The 20329-nt window shown below is 44.4% G+C and overlaps 1 protein-coding gene across 2 annotated transcripts; it reads right to left on the reverse strand.

Moving 5' to 3' along the window:
* Positions 1-1433: 1433 nt before the first annotated feature.
* On the reverse strand, positions 1434-18037 carry CIAO3 (cytosolic iron-sulfur assembly component 3). 2 transcript variants are annotated; one of them, XR_009152097.1, is made up of 12 exons: positions 17878-18037; positions 15324-15416; positions 14554-14697; positions 13836-13965; positions 12057-12191; positions 10518-10636; positions 8650-8779; positions 7762-7834; positions 6417-6554; positions 3982-4139; positions 2171-2654; positions 1434-2054 (listed from the first exon to the last, which is right to left on the reverse strand). XR_009152097.1 is itself a non-coding variant. In XM_058157381.1 (11 exons), the coding sequence occupies exons 1-11, from the start codon at positions 17947-17949 to the stop codon at positions 2416-2418; spliced, it is 1431 nt and encodes a 476-aa protein (XP_058013364.1). In that variant the 5' UTR covers positions 17950-18037; the 3' UTR covers positions 1434-2415. The 2 variants fall into 2 exon arrangements, 1 of the variants encoding a protein (XP_058013364.1); XM_058157381.1 differs by having other exon boundaries at positions 1434-2654.
* Between the last annotated feature and the right edge of the window lie 2292 nt (positions 18038-20329).

Raw genomic sequence — 20329 nt, forward strand, 5'->3', positions numbered from 1 at the left:
GTATTCAAATCCAACCTTTCCTTTGGGTGCTCAAAACAAGCATTGTTGTGTCTTGCCCGCTCTCACCGCAGCCGGGGTCTTCTTATCTGCTTCCGAACGCTGAGGAATGTCCTAGTATGCCTCCTGGCCCCAGCCCTGGCTCCATGCCCAGACAGGCTGAGGAAGAAGAAGCACCTCCAGCCCCCAGCTCTGGCTCCATGCCCAGGCAAACGGAGCAACTAGACCCCTCCCCCTCCCCCACAGCATGTGAGCCTGAGGGAGGTCAATTACCAACAGCTGCCCACTGGAGTGACCCTCGCTTCAGGAGAATTGATAGACGGAGGCAACAGAAGGAAGGGAGGGGCAGGCCTGGATAAGTGCTGAGTCATGGAGCCACACCCCATGGCCTATATAAAGGATCTGCTTTCTGGCAGTCTCTGAGTCAGGCAAAGTCGAACAGATCTTGCTGAAGTCACTTTCTGGTCTCCTGCCTGCCTTGAGGACTTTGCTAGGACTTTGGCAGAGCTGCAGAGGCACGCCTGATTCGGATTTCCCTGACCCGGCCGTCAGCGGAGGAGTGGGACACGACAAGCATACGTACAATTCACGCCTTCAAATGTTCCCTCCATAGCCCGGTGGTGTCTGGTGGTTTGAGATTGAATCATTGAGACAATTAGTCAGATTGAGCCCAAAATCCCTCACTCCTTTCCATGGCTGAGGTTAGCTTTGAGCAGGCGGCTCCTTTGGGCAAGCTGAAGCTACACCATCCTGGCCAGAAGCCTTCTCAAAATGAGCCAAATGGAGTGAAATCTTTTGAGTTAGAAAGAAAAACCCTGGTGTTATTAAAGGCAGATTTGTCATCTTCTGAACAATCTCCAACCCAAATCCCTCACTTGGCATCAGGTCAATGTTTTGTAGAAATGAAAAGAAAGTATTTTAATGCGTCTACTTATTTTCCTTAACAGATGAGAATGGGCTAATCAGATTTATCTCCAAAGGCAAATGCAAGCTATTTAAAATTGGGGAGGAAATTGGGAGCATGCAAATGCTCATAAAAATAAACCACATGGACTGCCAGGATAAGAGAATCCTGTAAGAACGGACTGCACAATGCATATCCAAACCAGCAAAACCTGAATTGCTTTCAGTTTCAGATCGAAGATCTTTTAGGTCTAAGTATAATGTTCTCCCTTTTATTCTTGCGGTGTCCAAAATTCCCCTTCGTTGAGCATGTCCGTTCTCCAGATACTGTTGGGCAGGCTGAAATAGCACAATTCAATTGCACTGCACCTCTCTCATTTGAGATATTTGGGGGGGGGGAGGGGAGGGATGTATAGTGTGCCTGCTAATCTAGCACCTAGACAGATGTGAAACTACACTTTCAGTTACTTACTCACACATGGTAGGCAAATTTTGGGCAGCCCTTATAGAAATGAGACAGCATGGAAAACTGATTTGATGTTCTGTGATCAATTTCTTATTTTATTGATAGTTGTTGGGGGTTCACATAAACAGCCTTTGTGTTATACCTCAACAGGGTGGGTGGAAGTGGGCATTTCTGTTCCCCCTTCTTATGTTGCATGTGGACTAGGACAAACGCTCCACTTTGTGCCACATGACCGGAGAGAGATCGAGAATGGTGCTGCTAACTCAACTGCCCCACCCATCCAGATTCATGGTGAGGAGAGTTTCAGGATTTTGATTTTTCTCCATCAACCCCATAGACCTCTAAACCATTTACATTTTTTACATTTTATTTTGGTCCCTCCTGTCCAAATTCAGCCTGGATCCATTTTACTCTCGTGCAATTATTCAGAAGACCTCCTTGCATAAATTCTAAAGAAGTGGTGGAGTTGTAAAAAGAGTAAACTAACAACGGTCCAATTTTCTGCCTCAACGATCCGATGAGATTAAGAAATCCAGTGGAGAGCACTGTCGTCTGCTATGAAGCCAATGCGTCCCCTTATAATTTTTTTTAAAAAAAATCAAATTTAAATCTTCGATACGACTATTTGTTTAAAAATGAATCTTTCAGCTTCATCTACAACAAGCGATCTAATACAGGGGTCTCCAACCTTGGCAACTTTAAGACTTGTGGACTTCAACTCCCAGCTTTGCTGGCTGAGGAGTTCTGGGAGTTGAAGTCCACAAGTCTTAAAGTTGCCAAGGTTGGAGACCCCTGATCTAGTACATCAAGCGGTTCCCCAACCTTTGCAACTTGGTGGCCCAGCTTGGGGGGGAGAAGAGTACTGGACTGCACAAGCGGGGGCCAGCGCGCGCATACAGCTTGATTGCAAACTGCACACACATGCACATGCATGCCAGCTGGACTGCCCCTCACCCAGCCCCGGTTGTGAATAGGCCATGACCCAGTTGTGGGCTACTGCCTGGTGGTTGGGGACCTGGTGTATTGTCCATTACACGAGCTGACCCAATTTACCACTTAATATTAAAGCTTGCACTGCCTTTCTCCACAGCGTGGTATATTGTATGGAGGTGATCTTGAGCCTGTTGAGAAGTGGGGCCACCAAGCCACTGGTCATAGAGGTCGCCGATGGTTTTGTTCATCTCGGGGTCTTCCGGCTGGGCCACTTCGTAGAGTGTCTCCACACGATGGAGCAGGTCCTTGCTGGATTCTCCTTCCGCTCGGATCTGCCCCCCTCCATTTAAGCACCCTGGAAATATAAGGATTTGCAGCTGAAGGCAAGGAAAAGGGAAGGAGCGTTTAGCTTAAACTGGGAGCTGCTAACTTGAGGGGGTGGGCGGGCCAGAGGATGTTGGGACTTTTGGCCGTGTTGCCGTTAAGTTGGAAGCAGAGGTAATCCTCGACTTGGGACCATAATTGAGCTCAAAATTTCTGTCGTTAAGTGAGACATTTGTTAAGTGAGTTTTGGCCCATTTCCTTTCGATAAGCGAATCACTTCAGTTGATAAGTTAGCAACACAGCTAAGTGAATCGGGCTTCCCCACTGACTTTGCCTGCCAGAAGGTCACACAAAAGGGGATGACGTGATCTTGGGACACGGCAACCGTCACACACGAGTTAGCTGTCAAGCATCTGAATTTTGATCACGTGATCTTGGGGATGCTGCAAAGGTCGCAACTGAAAAACGGTCATTACAAAGCGCCTTTGTAATTTAAAGGAACAGTTGTAACCCCAGAATTACCTGTATGGAGCTATTCTAGTTATACAATGGAAAAGGGAGGGGAGTGAACTACTCACAAAATACTGCCTATGACTCCTACTTATCTGGGTTGATGTGGGAGGAGCGGTAACCATCTAAACCATCTAGGGCCGTGGTGGCTCAGGCAGTAAGATAGCCTGTTATTAAAACACAGCTGCCTGCAATTACTGCAGGTTCAAGCCCCACCAGGCCCAAGTTTGACTCAGCCTTCCATCCTTTATAAGGTAGGTAAAATGAGGACCCAGATTGTTGGGGGGGCAATAAGTTGACTTTGTAAATATACAAATAGAATGAGACTATTGCCTTACACAATGTAAGCCGCCCTGAGTCTTCGGAGAAGGGCGGGATATAAATGTAAATAAATAAATAAATAAATAAATAAATAAATAAATAAATAAATAAATAAACCAGGGGTCTCCAACCTTGGTCCCTTTAAGACTTGTGGACTTCAACTCCCAGAGTCCCTTAGCCAGCACAGGGACCAAAGTTGGAGACCTCTGATCTAAACCAAGCCCTAAAATGCCCAAATGCCCATCAATTTCATTTTCTAAGAAAGTTTCCAAGACCTATTTGTTAACCAAAGGAATTCTTGGGAACAAAACATAGGCTGATAGCCTGCCTTTTGCTTTGCATTGTTCAGTGTCCTATTGGCGAGGGACACGTAGGAGGCCGCAGTGGTCCCTGTGCAGCCTTCACTAGGCCTACCTCTCTTCAAAGAATTCCTGAAATAGTTCCAGAGAGTTCCAGATCACCGTATCAGGCATTTGTGTTTTTTCCCTTCCGGCCATTTGCCACATCAAACCTGTAGCCATCCTCACCTGAAGGGCAAGCCATCACCTCGATGTAATGGTAGGGCAGCTTTCCACGTTTCAGTTTCTGCACGAAGTTTTGGATGTTCCGAAATCCATACGCCAGGGCAAAGTGCAGGACAGTCTGGCCATCCTTCTCCAGCGTCACCTCTTGAAAATCCTTGTTTCTGAGGGGATGAACGTTAGAGAGCATAGAGGGAATCGATGGCCAAATGGTTGCTTTTCCTCCAGGCCCGTGAGGAGAAGGCAAGCTGGGCTTCAGCAGCATCACGGATTGGGGAAAAATAAGAAATGTATCGTCCGAAGTCTACGGAGATTCTCAGTCATCCAGATCAGGGGTCTCCAACCTTGGTCCCTTTAAGACTTGTGGACTTCAACTCCCAGAGGAACTCTGGGAGTTGAAGTCCACAAGTCTTAAAGGGACCAAGGTTGGAGACCCCTGATCCAGATTATCCCAAAGTTGTTTTTTTTCCAAAAGGCAACTGGACTTTTTTTGTTTTTCCTTGAAGACGTTTCACTTCTCATCCAAGAAACTTCTTCAGTTCTCACTGAAGAACTGAAGAAGCTTCTTGGATGAGAAGTGAAATGTCTTCAAGGAAAAACAAAGCCCAGTTGCCTTTTGAAACAAAAAAGCACCTCTCGGGTATCCTCCAAAGGAAAATCTGGTTGGAGGAGAAAAGGCCCTTCTTGCTTGTAGAACTAAGCAATTCCTGCTATTTTTTGGGACTGACTGCACTAGCAAGATTCAAGCACTTACAGGCAGCAGCTATTCAATCTAAGGGTTTAAGGGTTTATTTACGGGACCGCCTGCTGCTACCGGTGGCCTCCCATCGACCAGTGCGCTCCCATAGGGAGGGTCTCCTCAGGGTGCCGTCGGCCAGACAATGTCGGCTGGCGACCCCCAGGGAGGGTCTCCTCAGGGTGCCGTCGGCCAGACAATGTCGGCTGGCGACCCCCAGGGGGAGGGCCTTCTCTGTAGGGGCTCCCGCCCTCTGGAACGAGCTACCTCCAGGGATACGCCAACTCCCTGACCTCCGGACCTTTCGTCGCGAGTTGAAGACATTTTTGTTCCATCGCGCAGGACTGGCCTAATAGTTTTTAATGGGGTTTTTTTATTGGATTTTTACAGTTCTCAGCCAAATTTGAATTAGTCTTTTAATATTTGTTTTTAATTTTTGTATCTGTTGTTTTATCTGGCTGTAAACCGCCCTGAGTCCTTTGGGAGAAGGGCAGTATAGAAATTAAAATAATAAATCAATAAATCAATAAAACAGCCTTTCTGTTGGGGTGGGGGGAAGGTACTTTATATAGAAGGGGTGAAGTGGGCCAGGCAGAGATGGAAAGAGCACTGGTAACACAGGTAAGGCCCGACTTTTTCCTCCTAGGCTTCAGGGAAGTAGTTCCTCTTTTTTTAAAAAAAACACCATGCAAAATCATCAGGTAGTTCCCCGTTGCAAGGTAGAAGGCGGCTGATCTTGACAAACTGCCCCTCGCATGTTATTTCACGAAGCTTCAAAAGAGTAGAAAAAAATCAATGTCCTAATACAGGGGTCTGCAAACTTGGCTCTTTTAAGACTTGTGGACTTCAACTCCCAAGCCAGCTTTGCTGGCTGAGCAAAGCTGGCTGAAGAACTCTGGGAGTTGAAGTCCACAAGTTTTAAAAGAGCCAAGTTTGCAGACCCCTGTACTAGGACAGCTTTACCCCTGAATTTCAGAACATGGATGATGGGCTGTCTGCTAAAATAAAGCCAGGCCATGATAAGACACCTGAAAGTAAATCAGGAAGCCTGTCATTGTGGAGCCTGTCTGACAAGAACAAAGAATGCTCATCTACAGGAAATATGCATGTGTAAATCTTGTAACAATTCTGGATAGTTAGAAAGCCAATAAAAGTAACAAGAGTTAGACAACTTGCAGGCTTCAGCTAAAAATTAGGAATACAAATGGCCTGCAGCCAATTAAATGTGTATTAGGTAACTCCTGGGGCATTCATTAGCCAAGGCTTAGGGATAGGGACAGCTAGAGACCAACAGAACGAATTGTAGAATTATTACTAAAATGTTTATTAGATGATGTTTCTTATTATCTCGCCTTCTCCCGCCTTCTCTTTTAGTGAAAATGTATAAAGCTTTATTAATCCTTTGTTCTTGGCGCTTGGCATTTTGGCCAGGAGCCCTTTTCCTTGGAGTACTCCAATAAAAAGCAATCAGAAAACCTGCACCTGGGGTCTGGCGTCCATCAGTGGTTTTGGTACCAGGCTCAGACCCGAATTAGGGGCAACATGGCCACAAGAAGATATGAAAGTTGGCTGTTTCCTATGATTGATCTGAGTGAACATCACTATTCTGTTCCCTTCTGGGAATGGAGAGACAGGAAAAGAGTGAAGGCAAGAGAAGTGGGGGGGGGAGGCAGAAAGGGCTAAGGACGGAAGTCGAACTCCTTACTTCAGGGTCTTGTAGTGAAGCTCCTTCACTGGAATGCCAAAGAGCTCCTTGGCTGCATATTTGAATACGTGCTCCAAGTATCCCCCAGAGCCACCTCCAGAATGGCTGAAGAGCTGTTCTTCCAAAAGATTGCCAAACCTACAGCGGGGGGAAAAAAATGCCACAAAGTCAAGTCCTCAACTCCTGGTGACTCAATGGATACATCCTAGCCAACTGTCAGGCTTCTGACGAATTCCCTAATTAAATTGTGAGCCTCGAGCCAAGCTTCAAAAGAAATCCAGTTATTTATTAGGAGCTTCATGTCAGCACGGTCCAAGTGAAGCCAACTCTGACCCCATGTAATTTACCACCCAGGCTTGAACCTGTTTCTCCCCTCCCTCCAAGGTGTGTCATCAGTTGCATTCGCAATGGAGCAATTTCGCGGGTTGTAGAGATCATTCCCCTCCAGCTGCTGTGTGTAACCCTGGGAGACAGCCTTGAGAGATATATGTCTGGAATGTGCTTTTGTTTTTTAGCTGCCGTGCTGCTTTGCCGTTTTCCCACCCCCCTTGCAGACCAGGGGTGCTTTGTGAGTTGACACCAACGATCGTGGGATTTTCCCAAGACCAGCTAAAATTGGCTCCACAGGGTCCAAGCGACTCTGTGTATTCCTGGAAATAATACAGGAATTCATTTCTGTTGCCTTCTTTCAGGAGATTTTTTTTTCACTTCTCCGTTTAGTCTCCAGCCCTTGGCCTTCCTGCAAGTCTCCCATGGAAGTGCTAACCAGGTCCAATCCTTTTCAAACTTTCCAACAGTATCACAAACTAGATGTTGCCATTAAATATTACGCCCAGCAGTGTTTTAGTAAAACCAAAGTCCAATGTAGGGACAGAGGAGAGGGGATCAGCACAGCATCCAAACCCAACCACTGGGAGCCACCCTCAGCCTCATCTGCAATGGCAGAAGCCGTGTTGAGGCGGTTATTGCTAGACAGATGGCAAACAGGGTCACTTTGAGATGTGGCTGATCTCTCACTCTAGCTTGGAGAGATGCTCTGGGTTGTAATTGGACTTTGGCCACACTCCTGAATTGAGCTGAACAACTTTTCTTAAGCCTAATTTGGCCTTTAAACAATGTGCAATTCTAAATCGAAGTGTATCCAGCCAGGACAAAATTAAAACCAGCTCATTTGGTTAGGTCTTCTGGATATATCTGTGAGTGAGCTGCAATGGCTAGGAGAAGGGAGAGCATCATGCCTTCTCCTGGGCACGGAGACCCTCCTTTAGCTGAATGTGTTGCAGAAGAACCTGGAGAAAACAGACAGCAACTTGGCAAGTAGATGAATTCTCAGGGAGGGTCTTACATGCTATCCAAAGGCCTAGGATTCACTTCAAGAAGGGATACTCCTTCCTGGTCCAGCAGCTTTAAGACTTCTCCTGAAATAGAGAGAGGTGACAATTAACTCAAGCAGATCCGAGAGACCAACTCCTGGCCCAGAACAAACACGAGAAGCTTCACAGGATTCCAAGGCAATCCTGGGTGAGTCTCACTGGCATGCAAGGGGAAACGTCAAGCAAGGAAGTTAAATGAAAGTACAAGGATCCAGTATTTGATTTATGCTCTTTTTCCTACTGGTCATAAATCCATTTTTGAAAAAAGAATTACATTTATGCTATATGGCCTCAAATGATACGAATTAGAATTTGAGGGGTCCTAGGGATGGAAAAAAAAATAAGTGTCAGGCATTTAACCAGTCGACTCCCTTGCCTTAAGTTTGCTGTAGCTACTGAGAGAATGTACTCCTCTCCTTCAGTCACCAGCCTCTTTCTATCTTGGAATTATGTTCAACCCATTAAGATTGCAAGCTTGCCAGAGGTAGAAATAATCATGTTTCTTGGATCTGCTTCAGGTCACTGGGATCAGATGATATAAAAAAAACAAACAACAACAGAACCAATTCCTTCTTATGGTAAATACTAGGATTGGTTCTAATTCAAAACAAAATGTTTCACGGGCTTTATGTTATTTGCACAACCTACTAAACGTATCAAGAGAGTAGTCTGAATTGTCTCTTTGTCCCCAATTGGGTGGCTTAAAGTGCTTATTTGGAGCTTCCCCCACTCCGTTTGTGACAAATGAGACCCTGGCCTCTATCGAGATTCCTATCCCGAGTAGGATTAATTCACGGAAGGGACTGACGAAGGAGAAGCAGGTCCTTCCCTCTTAAAGATCATTTAGACCTTTACTTTACCTGTTGTAATCACACAGTCAACCTCACGGGTCTGGTGCTCTTGAATGAAGAAATCTGGCCTGGAAGCTTCTAGCTTTTTGTCATAGCAAGGCATCACAGTTACATGGTAGATTTGGTCTGGTGTCAGGCACTGCAACAAAAGATATACCAAAGAAATAAAATACTTAATGTTACATATAATAATGGCCGCAAGAATATCGTATGCACAATATTGGAAAAAAGAAAATATACCAAGAGGAAGAACTGATAAAGAAAATTTGAGATTGTGCCGAGATGGACAAATTAACAAAGGAAATTAAAGAGAAGGAAGATACAGAATACTATGCAATATGGAACAAATGGTACAACTGGCTGGAGATTAGAAACAGTGAACAATAATGAAAGGGGAGAAATCATAAGCATAAAGTGTTTGTAAGATAATATACAAAATGTATAAAATCAATATTATGAGTGATAGAAATTATAGAGTAATAAGGGATAATGGGACAAGAAGGATATAAATATTATAAGGGGAAATGGGAGACAATGTAAATATTAGAAGACTACCGTTACGAAACAGTTGTAATAAGGGAATATATGCTATGTGCTTTGTGTTTGTTATTATTATTTTTTTTAAAAAGAGTTTTAAAATTGTATTGAAACTGGCAAAAAGAATACTTAGCCCTAAATTTCCAACAGCAGATACAACTGAACAGTGGAGCATAAAGGACAGAACCACATCCCAGTTTGGGGCCTGGGTTGTCGGACAATCAGAAATTGATGATTTAGTTTACCCTTCTCCTTTATATATCACTTCCCTCTCTTGCTCTCCAAATGTTGGCTAGTAACTATACATTTGAAGAGTAACATATACAGAATAGCTGACCTAAGTGATCCAGTTTTGGGGGGGCGGGAGGCAATCATATCATGGTAGATCTGATTGCATCACACTTATGACAGAAGCACTGAGGCGCATCCGGGTTGAAAGAATTAGCTGGTGACATCATCATTGCTGAGGGGATGCCCAGTTGGGAGGTCCTTTTATGTCCCTGGCAGGTGTTGGAGCGAAGGGAGCTCAGCTCACCCCACGGCAGCACTCGGGTCTTAAACACAGGCTTGCTAACCTCCAACCCAGCATCCTAACCACGCAATCAACCATATTCCTTAGCAATTGCAATAGCACTTCGACTCGTATACTGCTTCACAATGCTTTACAGCCCTCTCCTAAGCGGTTTATAGATCGCCCCCAACAATCTCGGAAGGATGGAAGTTTGAGTCAACCTTGAGCTGGCGAGATCTGAATTGCCAAATTGCAGTCAGCTGGCAGTCAGCAGAGGTAGACGTAGCCTGCATTCTAACCACTACGCCACCACTGCTCTATGGGTAGATCATTGAATAGGAAAGAAACAGCTAGCTGCCCATTTGAGAAAACATACACACACACCATGTTTTTACAGAGGGAGCAAAGGTTCTGAGCTACAACTACAGCAGATATTACTCTGATAAACAAATAATTCCCTCAACACTGTCAGACTATTTACTGAATCTGCACTACTATTAATCGTTTCATAGTTCCCATCACCAATCTCTTTCCATTTATGACTGTATGACTATAACTTGTTGCTGGCAATCCTTATGATTTATATTGATATATTGACCATCAATTGTGTTGTAAATGTTGTACCTTGATGAAGGTATCTTTTCTTTTATGTACACTGAGAGCATATGCACCAAGACAAATTCCTTGTGTGTCCAATCACACTTGGCCAATAAAATTCTATTCTATTCTATTCTATTAGTAGCACATTTGCCAGTTTGTCTTTTGTCTTCAGTGGCTTCCAAACCTCCTATTACATCTGCTGTCTTGTGAAAAAAGTTTGAGCAACCACCTGTTGTTTGGCAAAGTGGTCCTTAATCAGGGAGCCCATGATCTGCTGGGGTGATCTGGTAGTGCTGATGTATGGGATGATAAAATTCCCGTGAGTTTTTTCAGCATAACAGATCCAACCTGTAAGAGAAACATTTTAAAAAATTAAATCAATTCTGCTGTCTATCTCCGGGTCAATGAAAGCTACGTAGCAAAGATGGACCATGGACCATGGCCCTATTTAAGAAGGGTTGTGCAAGGAATTCTTTTTCCCATCCATTAAACTGAATATAACCAGACAACTAAATATGTATCAAGCCCCAAACATTTGGGCAAGACAACAAAAGCAATTACTCAGATTATGGTAAGGTATATCAAATGCTACTTTTGAGATAAAGAAATGTTGTAATTGCAAAAGGAATTTCTGAATCTCCTTTACAGCGAGTTCACAAAGGCACAATCTGTTTGCATGATTTGAAACACTTCTTGGTTATCCCCACCTCCCACCCCCAGGTTGAATTGCCATTTGTGACAAAAGCTGCCAACAGATTGTCCTGTCTCTTGATCTACTATGCCAGCTTCCATACCGTCACTCACAGTATGGAAATCAGACAGGACATATATAAGTTGCAAAATTGCCTGCTTGGTTCTGAAAATGCAAATACAGGTAGTCCTCTAAAGAATTGTAGTTCCCTGATCATCCTGTTTGCCCTTCTGTACAGGTTGAAAACAGAATAACACAGCTGGAAAGGAGCTGTCTTCTAGCCCAACCCCCTGCTCAAGCAGGAAACTCTATGTCATTTCAGACAAATGGTTGTCCAATCTCTTCTTAAAAGCCTCCAGTGATGGAGCACTCAGAACTTCTGAACGCAAGCCATTCCACTGGTTAATTGTCCTCACTGTTAGGAAATTTCTCCTTAATTCCAAGTTGCTTCTCTCCTTCATTAGTTTCCATCCATTGCTTCTTGTCCTGCCTTCAGGGGCTTTGGAGAATAGGTTAATTCCCTTACAACCCCAATTGGCCCTAGAATTTCAGGAGTAGGTCATTGTGGTCATAGCACCCAGGTGACTGGACCTGATTTTTTTTTTTTTACTATTTTTACAGTGTTTGTTAGCGAACCACATGGTTGTAAGTCCAAATCATGCAGTTGTTAAGCGAATCCATTCTCCCAAATGGGCATTTTTTTTTTTTTTTGCAAACTGGCAAAATACACCAGAAACGGTTAGGAAACTATGCAAATCAGTCAAATGACCACAGGACGCTGCAATCGGTTGTAAATGTGCTTGAAATCCAGTCCTGTGATGGGGGGTGGGGGGTGAGCAGCCAGAAATGCTTTCTTGGGCCACAAAGAATTTTTCCAAGGCTGTCATACCTTCAAACTTACTAGTTGTAAATCGAGCACTACCTGTTATTTACCTTTTGAATTTCTTTAAAAAAAATTCCTGAAATTTTGTACAACTTGGTGCCCAGATTTAGAGCCAGTTATGGTGGTCAGATCTAGGGCACATTACATCAAGGAGAATCTTCATTCCCGTCTGGTGCCATGTGACATTTACTTACCAGGACAAGCAGCAGCTAACATGGGTAAAGCTTTCTTATCTTCTACTCGTCTCTGGAAACGCTGAACAAATTCCCGCTGGCTCTCCAGCAAACTGAAGTTCCTGGTGAAAGTTGTATCAAAGACAAAATGCACCCCTGATAAAGGAGAAGGAAGAGAAGAAGTGCTGAATAGGTACTACGAGGAAGTGCAAGTCAGGATGGCATTTGGTCAACTCAGCTGCAGCAAAGAAGAGGCTGCAACCATCGATGATCAGCAGCAATATTTCACAGGATGTACGATTGGTCTTTCATTAGCTCATGTACCTGGCCAAGATTACAGAAAGGACTGTACAGATTTCTGTATGACATCTTTAATGCTAAAGTAAAGGTTCCCCCACACATGCGTGCTAGTCGTTCCCGACTCTAGGGGGTGGTGCTCATCTCTGTTTCAAAGCCGAAGAGCATCTTCGTCAGTGGTGGGTTGGCCCTGATTCGCAAGAACTGGTAGGAAAACCGGCGGAAGGCTCCGCCCACCAACCCGGACGTTGTCAGGAAGCTTCTGCGTATACGCAGAAGCGCGAGTGCGTGCGAAGCAAATGCACGCACGCAGTCCCGTTGTGAACTGGTAGTAAAGGTAAGTAGAACCCACTCTTGGTCTCCGTGGTCATGTGGCCGGCATGACTCAACGCCAAAGGCGCACGAACACTGTTACCTTCCCACCAAAGGTGGTCCCTATTTTTCTACTTGCATTTTTTAGGTGCTTTTGAACTGTTAGGTTGGCAGAAACTGGGACAAGTATAATGTTTGAACCCTGAAATAAGCACTTGGCCTTATTGCCATGCACTCAAAAGCCTGATTGGGCTTATTATCAGGGGATGTCTTATTTTGGGAGAAACAGGGTAACAGGAGCTCATTCTGTTACGTGGCGCTAGGGATTCAAACTGCTGAACTGCCGACTTTCTGATTGACAAGCTCGGTGTCTTAACCACTGAGCCACCGTGTCTTTAATGCTAGCCTGAAGCTAATGGATAATCTTTGATATTATAATAATTTCCAGCCTTATTTACAGCGAGTTCTTTACATACTTTGAATGCTGCTTTTTTCCTTCTACATAGGCTCAGTTGCTATTTATAAGCTGCCATCAGATTCACCTTGTATTGCTTGAATTTTTATATCTGATCTCTCTTCCATTTTTTCCCAGCCTCCCCACAATTTTGAATGCAAATTAGAAGTATTACATTTGCAAAGCATTGGGAAATCACAATAACTGAAAACAGGAGCAGAGACTGGACAAGATTACTTTCTCATTTACATCACATGCTTGATGATTTCCACGTAAGTGTGGGAAGGAGTTTATTCTTATAGCCGCCATGTTCAATTTCTCTGCAAGTGTTTTAGAACAGCATAATCCAGAATTCTTCACAACTTCCCAGAAATATGATTAAATTATTTTATATCTATTTTTGTAGGCTAATTTCCATGCTTGTGGATAATAATGATTGAATTATTATAATTAGTATAAGATGAGAAAAAACATTTTACCACCTTTTAAGTATGTCAGCTTATATAAATGTCAACATGTATATTTCAAATTTGTTTTATTTTCTCACATTTCCCATATTTCTGTCTATAATACTGCTTAGGTGTGACATACAAATGACTTTGATTTGGATTAATTTCCTTGGATTAGCACAGCATCCCCTTTGAGAATTTTAAGGGGCATCTCTCTAGCTGAGAGATGCCACTGCAGACTTTACATGCAAATCTCTTAGCACCCTTTTCAAATCAAATACTACTCACCTAAATTCTTCAAGAAGGCTGTCAGTTTCTTAGCTGTGTCTAAAGGAGTCATTCCGAATCTTGCAGCTAAAGAAGCTCTGGACTGGGGAGATACGGATACCACCACCAATTTCTTGGGAGAATTGGGTGCCTTTTAGTTAAAAAAGGAAGGAAGGAAAAAACTGTAACTCTCCATTGACCTAACACACTGATATTTGCATAATGTAAGGCAGGTGAACTATTTTCAGGTGTTTATTATCTAATACATGAAACATCCTTCTTCATCAGAAGAGCTAAAATTAATATTAATGGCTGACTCCTGGGGAACACATCCCTTCTTTCTTTCTCCCTTCCCCCCAATATCCAAGGTAGATAATGATTAAAATGGTAATAGAAAAAGAGAAAGTTGGAGGCCATTAAAGTATAATTCCATTTAGTGCAAGAATCAAAATTTTGACTCAGCCAAGGTTGACTCAGCCTTCCATCCTTTATAAGGTAGGTAAAATGAGGACCCAGATTGTTGGGGGGGCAATAAGTTGACTTTGTAAATATACAAATAGAATGAGACTATTGCCTTACACACTGTAAGCCGCCCTGAGTCTTCGGAGAAGGGCAGGATATAAATGTAAATAAAAAAATTAAAAAAAATTAAACATGAACATATCATTATCGGTCCTCGGTTCCAATTTGTTCCCTCTGCCCTATTTAACCCACATTGCTAAAATGCTAAATCACTTACCTTATTGGCATTTAACACTTTGCAGAGCTCTTCGTGGCTCTGCTGAGTGATTAGGACGCTCTCCGCTGATGTAATGCAACCACTGCAGGCCAAGCAGTCATTGAGCGTAATCTTGGCCTTTTCCAGTTTTTGTGACCCTCCGTCCTAGGAAGGAAGCCATCGAATGGACTGCGGTCAGCATCCTGAAAAAAGTAATTGCGATGGGCATCCACAGGGAAGGTCAAAAAGCCAGGATGCAAGATGCAGCCACACAAGCGAAGCCCCATTGTTTTCTTACATGCCGCATGTAAGATCCCAGGTAGTCCTGGACTTATAAGTTCATTTAGTGACCGTTCAACGTACAACAGCACTGAAAAAAGTGACATATGACCGTTTTTCACACAGCCGTTGCAGCATCCTTATGTGGCCACGAATTCAGGTATTTGGCAACCGATTTATATTTATGACGCTTGCAGTGTCCCAGGATCACGTGATCCTTTTTTGTGACCTTCTGAAAAGTACAGTCAACGGGGAAGTCAGATTCGTGTTACTAACACTAATCTGTTGTCAAAGGTTTGAGTTTCACAGCAAAAGCTACAGTACGTTTCTGATTATGACAAAAACAAATCACATCAATTGCTCGTCCTCAAATCTAGAGCGCCTCCCTTCTAGCCCAACAAAAAATTCTCCTGAAGATGATTTGTGTTGCAGTTATCAACCAAAACATGTTGAAAACATGCCTGTTCTATAGTCCCTAAAACGCACTCAGACAGGGGAAAGAAAAACTTTACCTGGCCAACTTGGAAATAAGTTCCATCATCTTCAATACGGATCTTAGCTGCTACTCTCCCAGACTTGTCAACTTTGATTGGTTTGATGCATTCCTGAAAGGGAAATCAAACAATCAAATTAACCAACAAGCCAACAAACATCTGTAATAAAAACAAAACATAAAAACATGGAATTAAACATTTAAAGAATAACTTAAACCAAGCTTCCTAGGTGAATCACAAATATTGCTAACTATGATCTGGCTGAGCATTATTTATATCCATCCCCTCTAAAGTTTTCTGTGAGTCTATTAAATTGGGTTCCACAGGCATCAATTTTTCGAAGCTTAAAATGTAGATGTCTAACATGGAAAACAAATGAAGCCAATGCTCCGCAAAAGAGAAAATGAAACAAGATGTAATAAATCTGTATAAGAAAAAAAGTTTTAAAATATTTGATTTACAAAAATTTTGGGCAAGAATTTATATCCTCAGGATCAATAACGAAAAAGTTAGTTGTTTTGTATATTATATATTATATATATTTTAGTTATTATAAACAAATATAGTTGAAAATGATGATCTTGATATGTAGGCATCGAAATCAAATAAGAGTAAAATTATAATGTACATATCTAGTGAAAACAAAACTATATTCTTTAAAGGACTTATGGAAAAATTAATAGATTTAACATGAAAATTGGTTTCTCTTGAGAAATGGAATGATTTTTCCAGAACGAGTTAAAAAATTGTTTTCTGCATCAAATTAATGCAAGATAAACCGCAAAATAAACCATCAGAAGTATGTTTTGAAATGACGGAGACCTTTGAGCTCATAGATATAGGGAGACACATAAATAGAACTTTTCTGAATGACACTGATCCTTTTCAAGATTAGATAAGTTTTGGATTTTTGAGAAATTAGCTGTATGTATTAGTAAAAACAAAGGTACTACCAAAAATGATCTCACGTTATAATCCAGTGACTTTGACATATAAGGGACAAAGCAGAATTTACAGATGGAGGCTAAATGAGATTATTACAAAAAGAACCAGTAATCGAGGACTATAAAAAAGAACTGAAATTTTAAAAGAATAATCTAAATAAAAGCAGACTAAGAACAAAATGTAACACAAGTAAAACTTTCATAAGAGGACTATTTATAAAAAGCAACACAGTTGATTAGGGAACTGGAGGCTAAAACATACGATGAACTATTACAGGAACTGGGCCTGGCTAGTCTAGTGAAGAGAAGGACCAGGGGAGACATGATAGCATCTTCCAATATTTGAGGAGCTTCCACAGAGAGGAAGAAGGGGGTCAAGCTATTCTCCAGAGCACCTGAAGGCCAGATAAAGAATCATGGACAGAAACTGAACAAAGAGATTCAACCTGGAAAATAAAGAGGAATTTCCTAATTGTGTGAACAATCAATCAGTGGAATGATTTAGTCTTGATCTAGGAGGGATTGATGAAAACTGAGTAAGGCCATATCTGGAATATTGCATCCAGATTTGATCGCCACGATGTAAAAAAGATGTGGAGACTCTAGAAAGAGTGCAGAGAAGAGCAACCAAGATGATTAGGGGACTGGAGGCTAAAACATATGAAGAATGGTTGCAGGAACTGGGCCTGGCTAGTCTAGTGAAGAGAAGGACCAGGGGAGACATGATAGCAGCCTTCCAATATCTCAGGGGTTGCCACAAAAAAGAGGGAGTCAAGCTATTCTCCAAAGCATCTGAGGGTAGAACAAGAGGCCACTGGTAGAAACTAACCAAGGAGAGAAGCAATCTAGAATTGAGGGGAAATATTCTAACAGTGAGGACAATTAACCAGTGGAACAGCTTGCCTCCAGAAATCGTGGGCGCTCCATCACTGGAGGTTTCTAAGAAGAAACTAGACAAGTCATTTGTCCCGAATGCTTAACCCGGAGGACAGGTTGGACTAGAAGACCTCCAAGGTCCCTTCCAACTCTGTCATTCTACCAGAGCACTGCCCGTTCCCTGCTGCTTGCGGGGAGGGAAGCGCCCAAGGCCGGAGGGGAAGGGCGAGAGCAGCCTCCTGGGCCCGATCCAAGTGGCCCAGAGGGCAGTCAACAGCCATTGTTATTCCGCCCAGATCTTCCCCCCCCCCAAAGCACGCCAACTGACTACCGCTTTCACAACTGGCAGGGAACGGAGCCCTTTTAAGTGAGGCCGCTTCCTCTCTTCCTAGAGAGGGAAACCCGAACCCCAACCGCAGTGAGGGTGTGAGAAAGCCCGGCCTCCCAGCTGCCCTTGTGGCACAACGACGACGCTTAGCTTTAGGCCAGGGGCTCTCCAATCTGGGCCACTTTAAGACTTGTGGACTTCAACTCCCAGAATTCCTCAGCCAGCTTTGCTGGCTGAGGAATTCTGGGAGTTGAAGTCCACAAGTCTTAAAGTGGCCCAGATTGGAGAGCCCTGCCTTAGGCCAACGGAGACAGCAGCTCCAGATAAGCTCGTCCCCTTCGGCCTAGCCCATGTGACAGGGCTACCGATAAGGCCTGCGAGCGTCGCTTCGGTCAAGGGAAGCGGAGCCCGGCCTGGCGCCCACCTGCGAGGGCCCAATGAAATCGTCCAGGTCGGTCAGCTGCAGAGCGCCGCTGAAGGGCGACGCCACCGCCATCTTGCTCCCGCCGTAAAGCGTCGAAAAGGCGCCGTAAAGCGCGAGCTTTCCGCCGAAGACGGCGACGAGGCAACCAGGCCCTTCTGTCGTAAAAGCCGCCGCAAAGGGCAGGCTCCGCCCATTCTCCTCGCGGGGAGGGGGAGGGCGGTTTGAGGGACCGCGAGGCAAACAAACGAGGCTCCGCCCATTCTCCTCGAGGGAGCGGTTTGAGGGAACGATAGGCGGACAAAACGAGGCTCCGCCCATTCTTCTCGGGGGAGCGGTTTGAGGGAACGATAGGCAGAGAAACGAGTCTCCGCCCATTCTCCTCGAGGGAGCGGTTTGATGGAACGATAGGCTCCGCCCCTTCTCCGGATGGCCTTTTGCGGGATCGCGAGGGAGGTGCACGAGGCTCCGCCCATTCTCCTGTGGGGGGGGCTGTTTGAGGTACCATGAGGCAGACATGAGGCTCCGCCCATTCTTGGGGTTGGCGGTTTGAGGGACCGCTGCTAGACAGACAAAGGTTCCGCCCATTCTCCTCCTTGGGGTTGGCTGCTGTTTGAGGGACCGCGAGGCTCCGCCCATTCTCTTCCTGGGGGTGTGTGGCGATTTGAGGGACTACGAGGCTCCGCCCATTCTCCTTGGGGTTGGCGGTTTGCGAGACCGGCAGACGAGGCTCCGCCCATTCTCGGGGTGTTGGGGGGTAGAAGGTGGCGGTTGTGGGAATAAGAGCACCCCGCGAGCCTTTGGCCGTGAGGGAGAAACTGACCGGGGCTTTCAGAGGCTGCCCACCGGGTCTGGGCTCCGAGACCTCGGCCTGGGGATCGCCCAAGACCAGCTCAGCCGTCGCTGAGTAAATGGAGACACCCCCCCCCCATTTACTGTCCTTTGGGCTGCTCCAAAAAACGCACCAGGGATTAAACTAACCGAATTTATTCGCCTCCTACCAGCCTTGCGAGGTAGTCCACCCAAGAAGCGCACCCAGAAGGACTAGCTCTAATTTTAATTGTAAGGTTATATTCGCTTTTTGAAGACGGCAAAAGTCCACCTTTTGGATAAAGGGGACCCTTGCTTTGAAAAGAAGGGTAAAAGAGGCCGTTTATGCCAGGGGTCTCCAACCTCGGTCCCTTTAAGACTTGTGGACTTCAACTCCCAGAGTTCCTCAGCCAGCTTTGCTGGCTGAGGGATTCTGGGAGTTGAAGTCCACAAGTCTTAAAGGGACCGAGGTTGGAGACCCCTGGTTTATGCTGTTATTGAGCAGCCCCCTCTCAAAGTGTGGGGGGGGAATAAGACATCACCTGTCCCCAAATTTACAATTTGGTCCTTTTGGCTGCTCCAAAAAAAAGCATCAGGGACTAGATTAACCACACTATTAAGTCTCCCACCAGCCTTGCGAGGTAGTCCAGATAAGAAGCACACCCAAGAAGGACTAGCTCTTAACTTTATTGTAAGGTTATATTCACTTTTTGAAGACCGCAAAAGTCCACTTTTTGGATCAAGGGGACCATTGGTTTGAAAGTGGGTGTGGGAAGACAAATCCATCTGGTTCGGTTCCAAGATGGTGAGAAAGACGCTGGAGACGAAACGCAGGCCGATTGGAAAGGAAGTTTATCGACGAGAAGAACCAGCAACCAACAGTCTGTGGTTCTGGGGCAGCTGACCAATTAGCTTGATGAGCGCAAGGATTTTTTTTTAATACCGCTTACACTGCATTTTGTAATTTTGAGGTTTGTTTTGTGTGCTTTTATTATTTGATTTGGTTTTACTAGTTTTGCAAAGGTTTTTTTTTTTTATTTGCATTTATATCCCGCCCTTCTCCGAAGACTCAGGGCGGTTTACACTATGTTAGCAATAGTCTTCATTCTATTTGTATATTTATATACAAAGTCAACTTATTGCCCCCAACAATCTGGGTCCTCATTTTACGTACCTTATAAAGGATGGAAGGCTGAGTCAACCTTGGGCCTGGTGGGACTAGAACCTGCAGTAATTGCAGGCTACTGCTGTTAATAACAGACTGTCTTACCAGCCTGAGCCACAGAGGCCCTGAACCAGAGGTTCGTGATGGGTCTTAATTTCCTTGGGTCCTAAACCTGTCAGGCATGTGTAACTTGATTTTATCCTGCTATCCATGGCCTTTCTTAATGGACCGGTATGGTTTTCACTTTTCTCAATGGATGGGGTTAAGGTCATCTCCTGTCCTTAATCCCATCACCTGGAGGTGAAGGTGTTTGGTTTGTGAATAGGCTTCACCAAGGATTTCTTAATGGGCACCTGCTGTAGGCTATTAAGAAAGACTGGGGCAGTGTCGGCGAACCTATGGCACGTGTGCCAGAAGTGGCACATGAAACCATCCCGCAAAGAATGTGTGGCCTCGCTGGCTCCTATTCTGCGTTCCTGC

This window comes from Ahaetulla prasina, chromosome 14, assembly GCF_028640845.1.
Source record: "Ahaetulla prasina isolate Xishuangbanna chromosome 14, ASM2864084v1, whole genome shotgun sequence".
In the NCBI taxonomy this organism is placed as follows: domain Eukaryota; kingdom Metazoa; phylum Chordata; class Lepidosauria; order Squamata; family Colubridae; genus Ahaetulla; species Ahaetulla prasina.

What these genes read in the sequence shown, in the direction of transcription:
- CIAO3 (XM_058157381.1), bottom strand. Translation starts at nt 17,949, where the DNA reads ATGGCGGTGGCGTCGCCCTTCAGCGGCGCTCTGCAGCTGACCGACCTG. An exon ending in ATTTCATTGGGCCCTCGCAG is followed by an intron (nt 15,417 to 17,877) that starts GTGGGCGCCAGG and finishes TTTCCCTTTCAG; the next exon opens with GAATGCATCAAACCAATCAA. An exon ending in ACCACTTTGCCAAACAACAG is followed by an intron (nt 8,780 to 10,517) that starts GTGGTTGCTCAA and finishes CTTTTGTTGCAG; the next exon opens with TGCCTGACACCAGACCAAAT.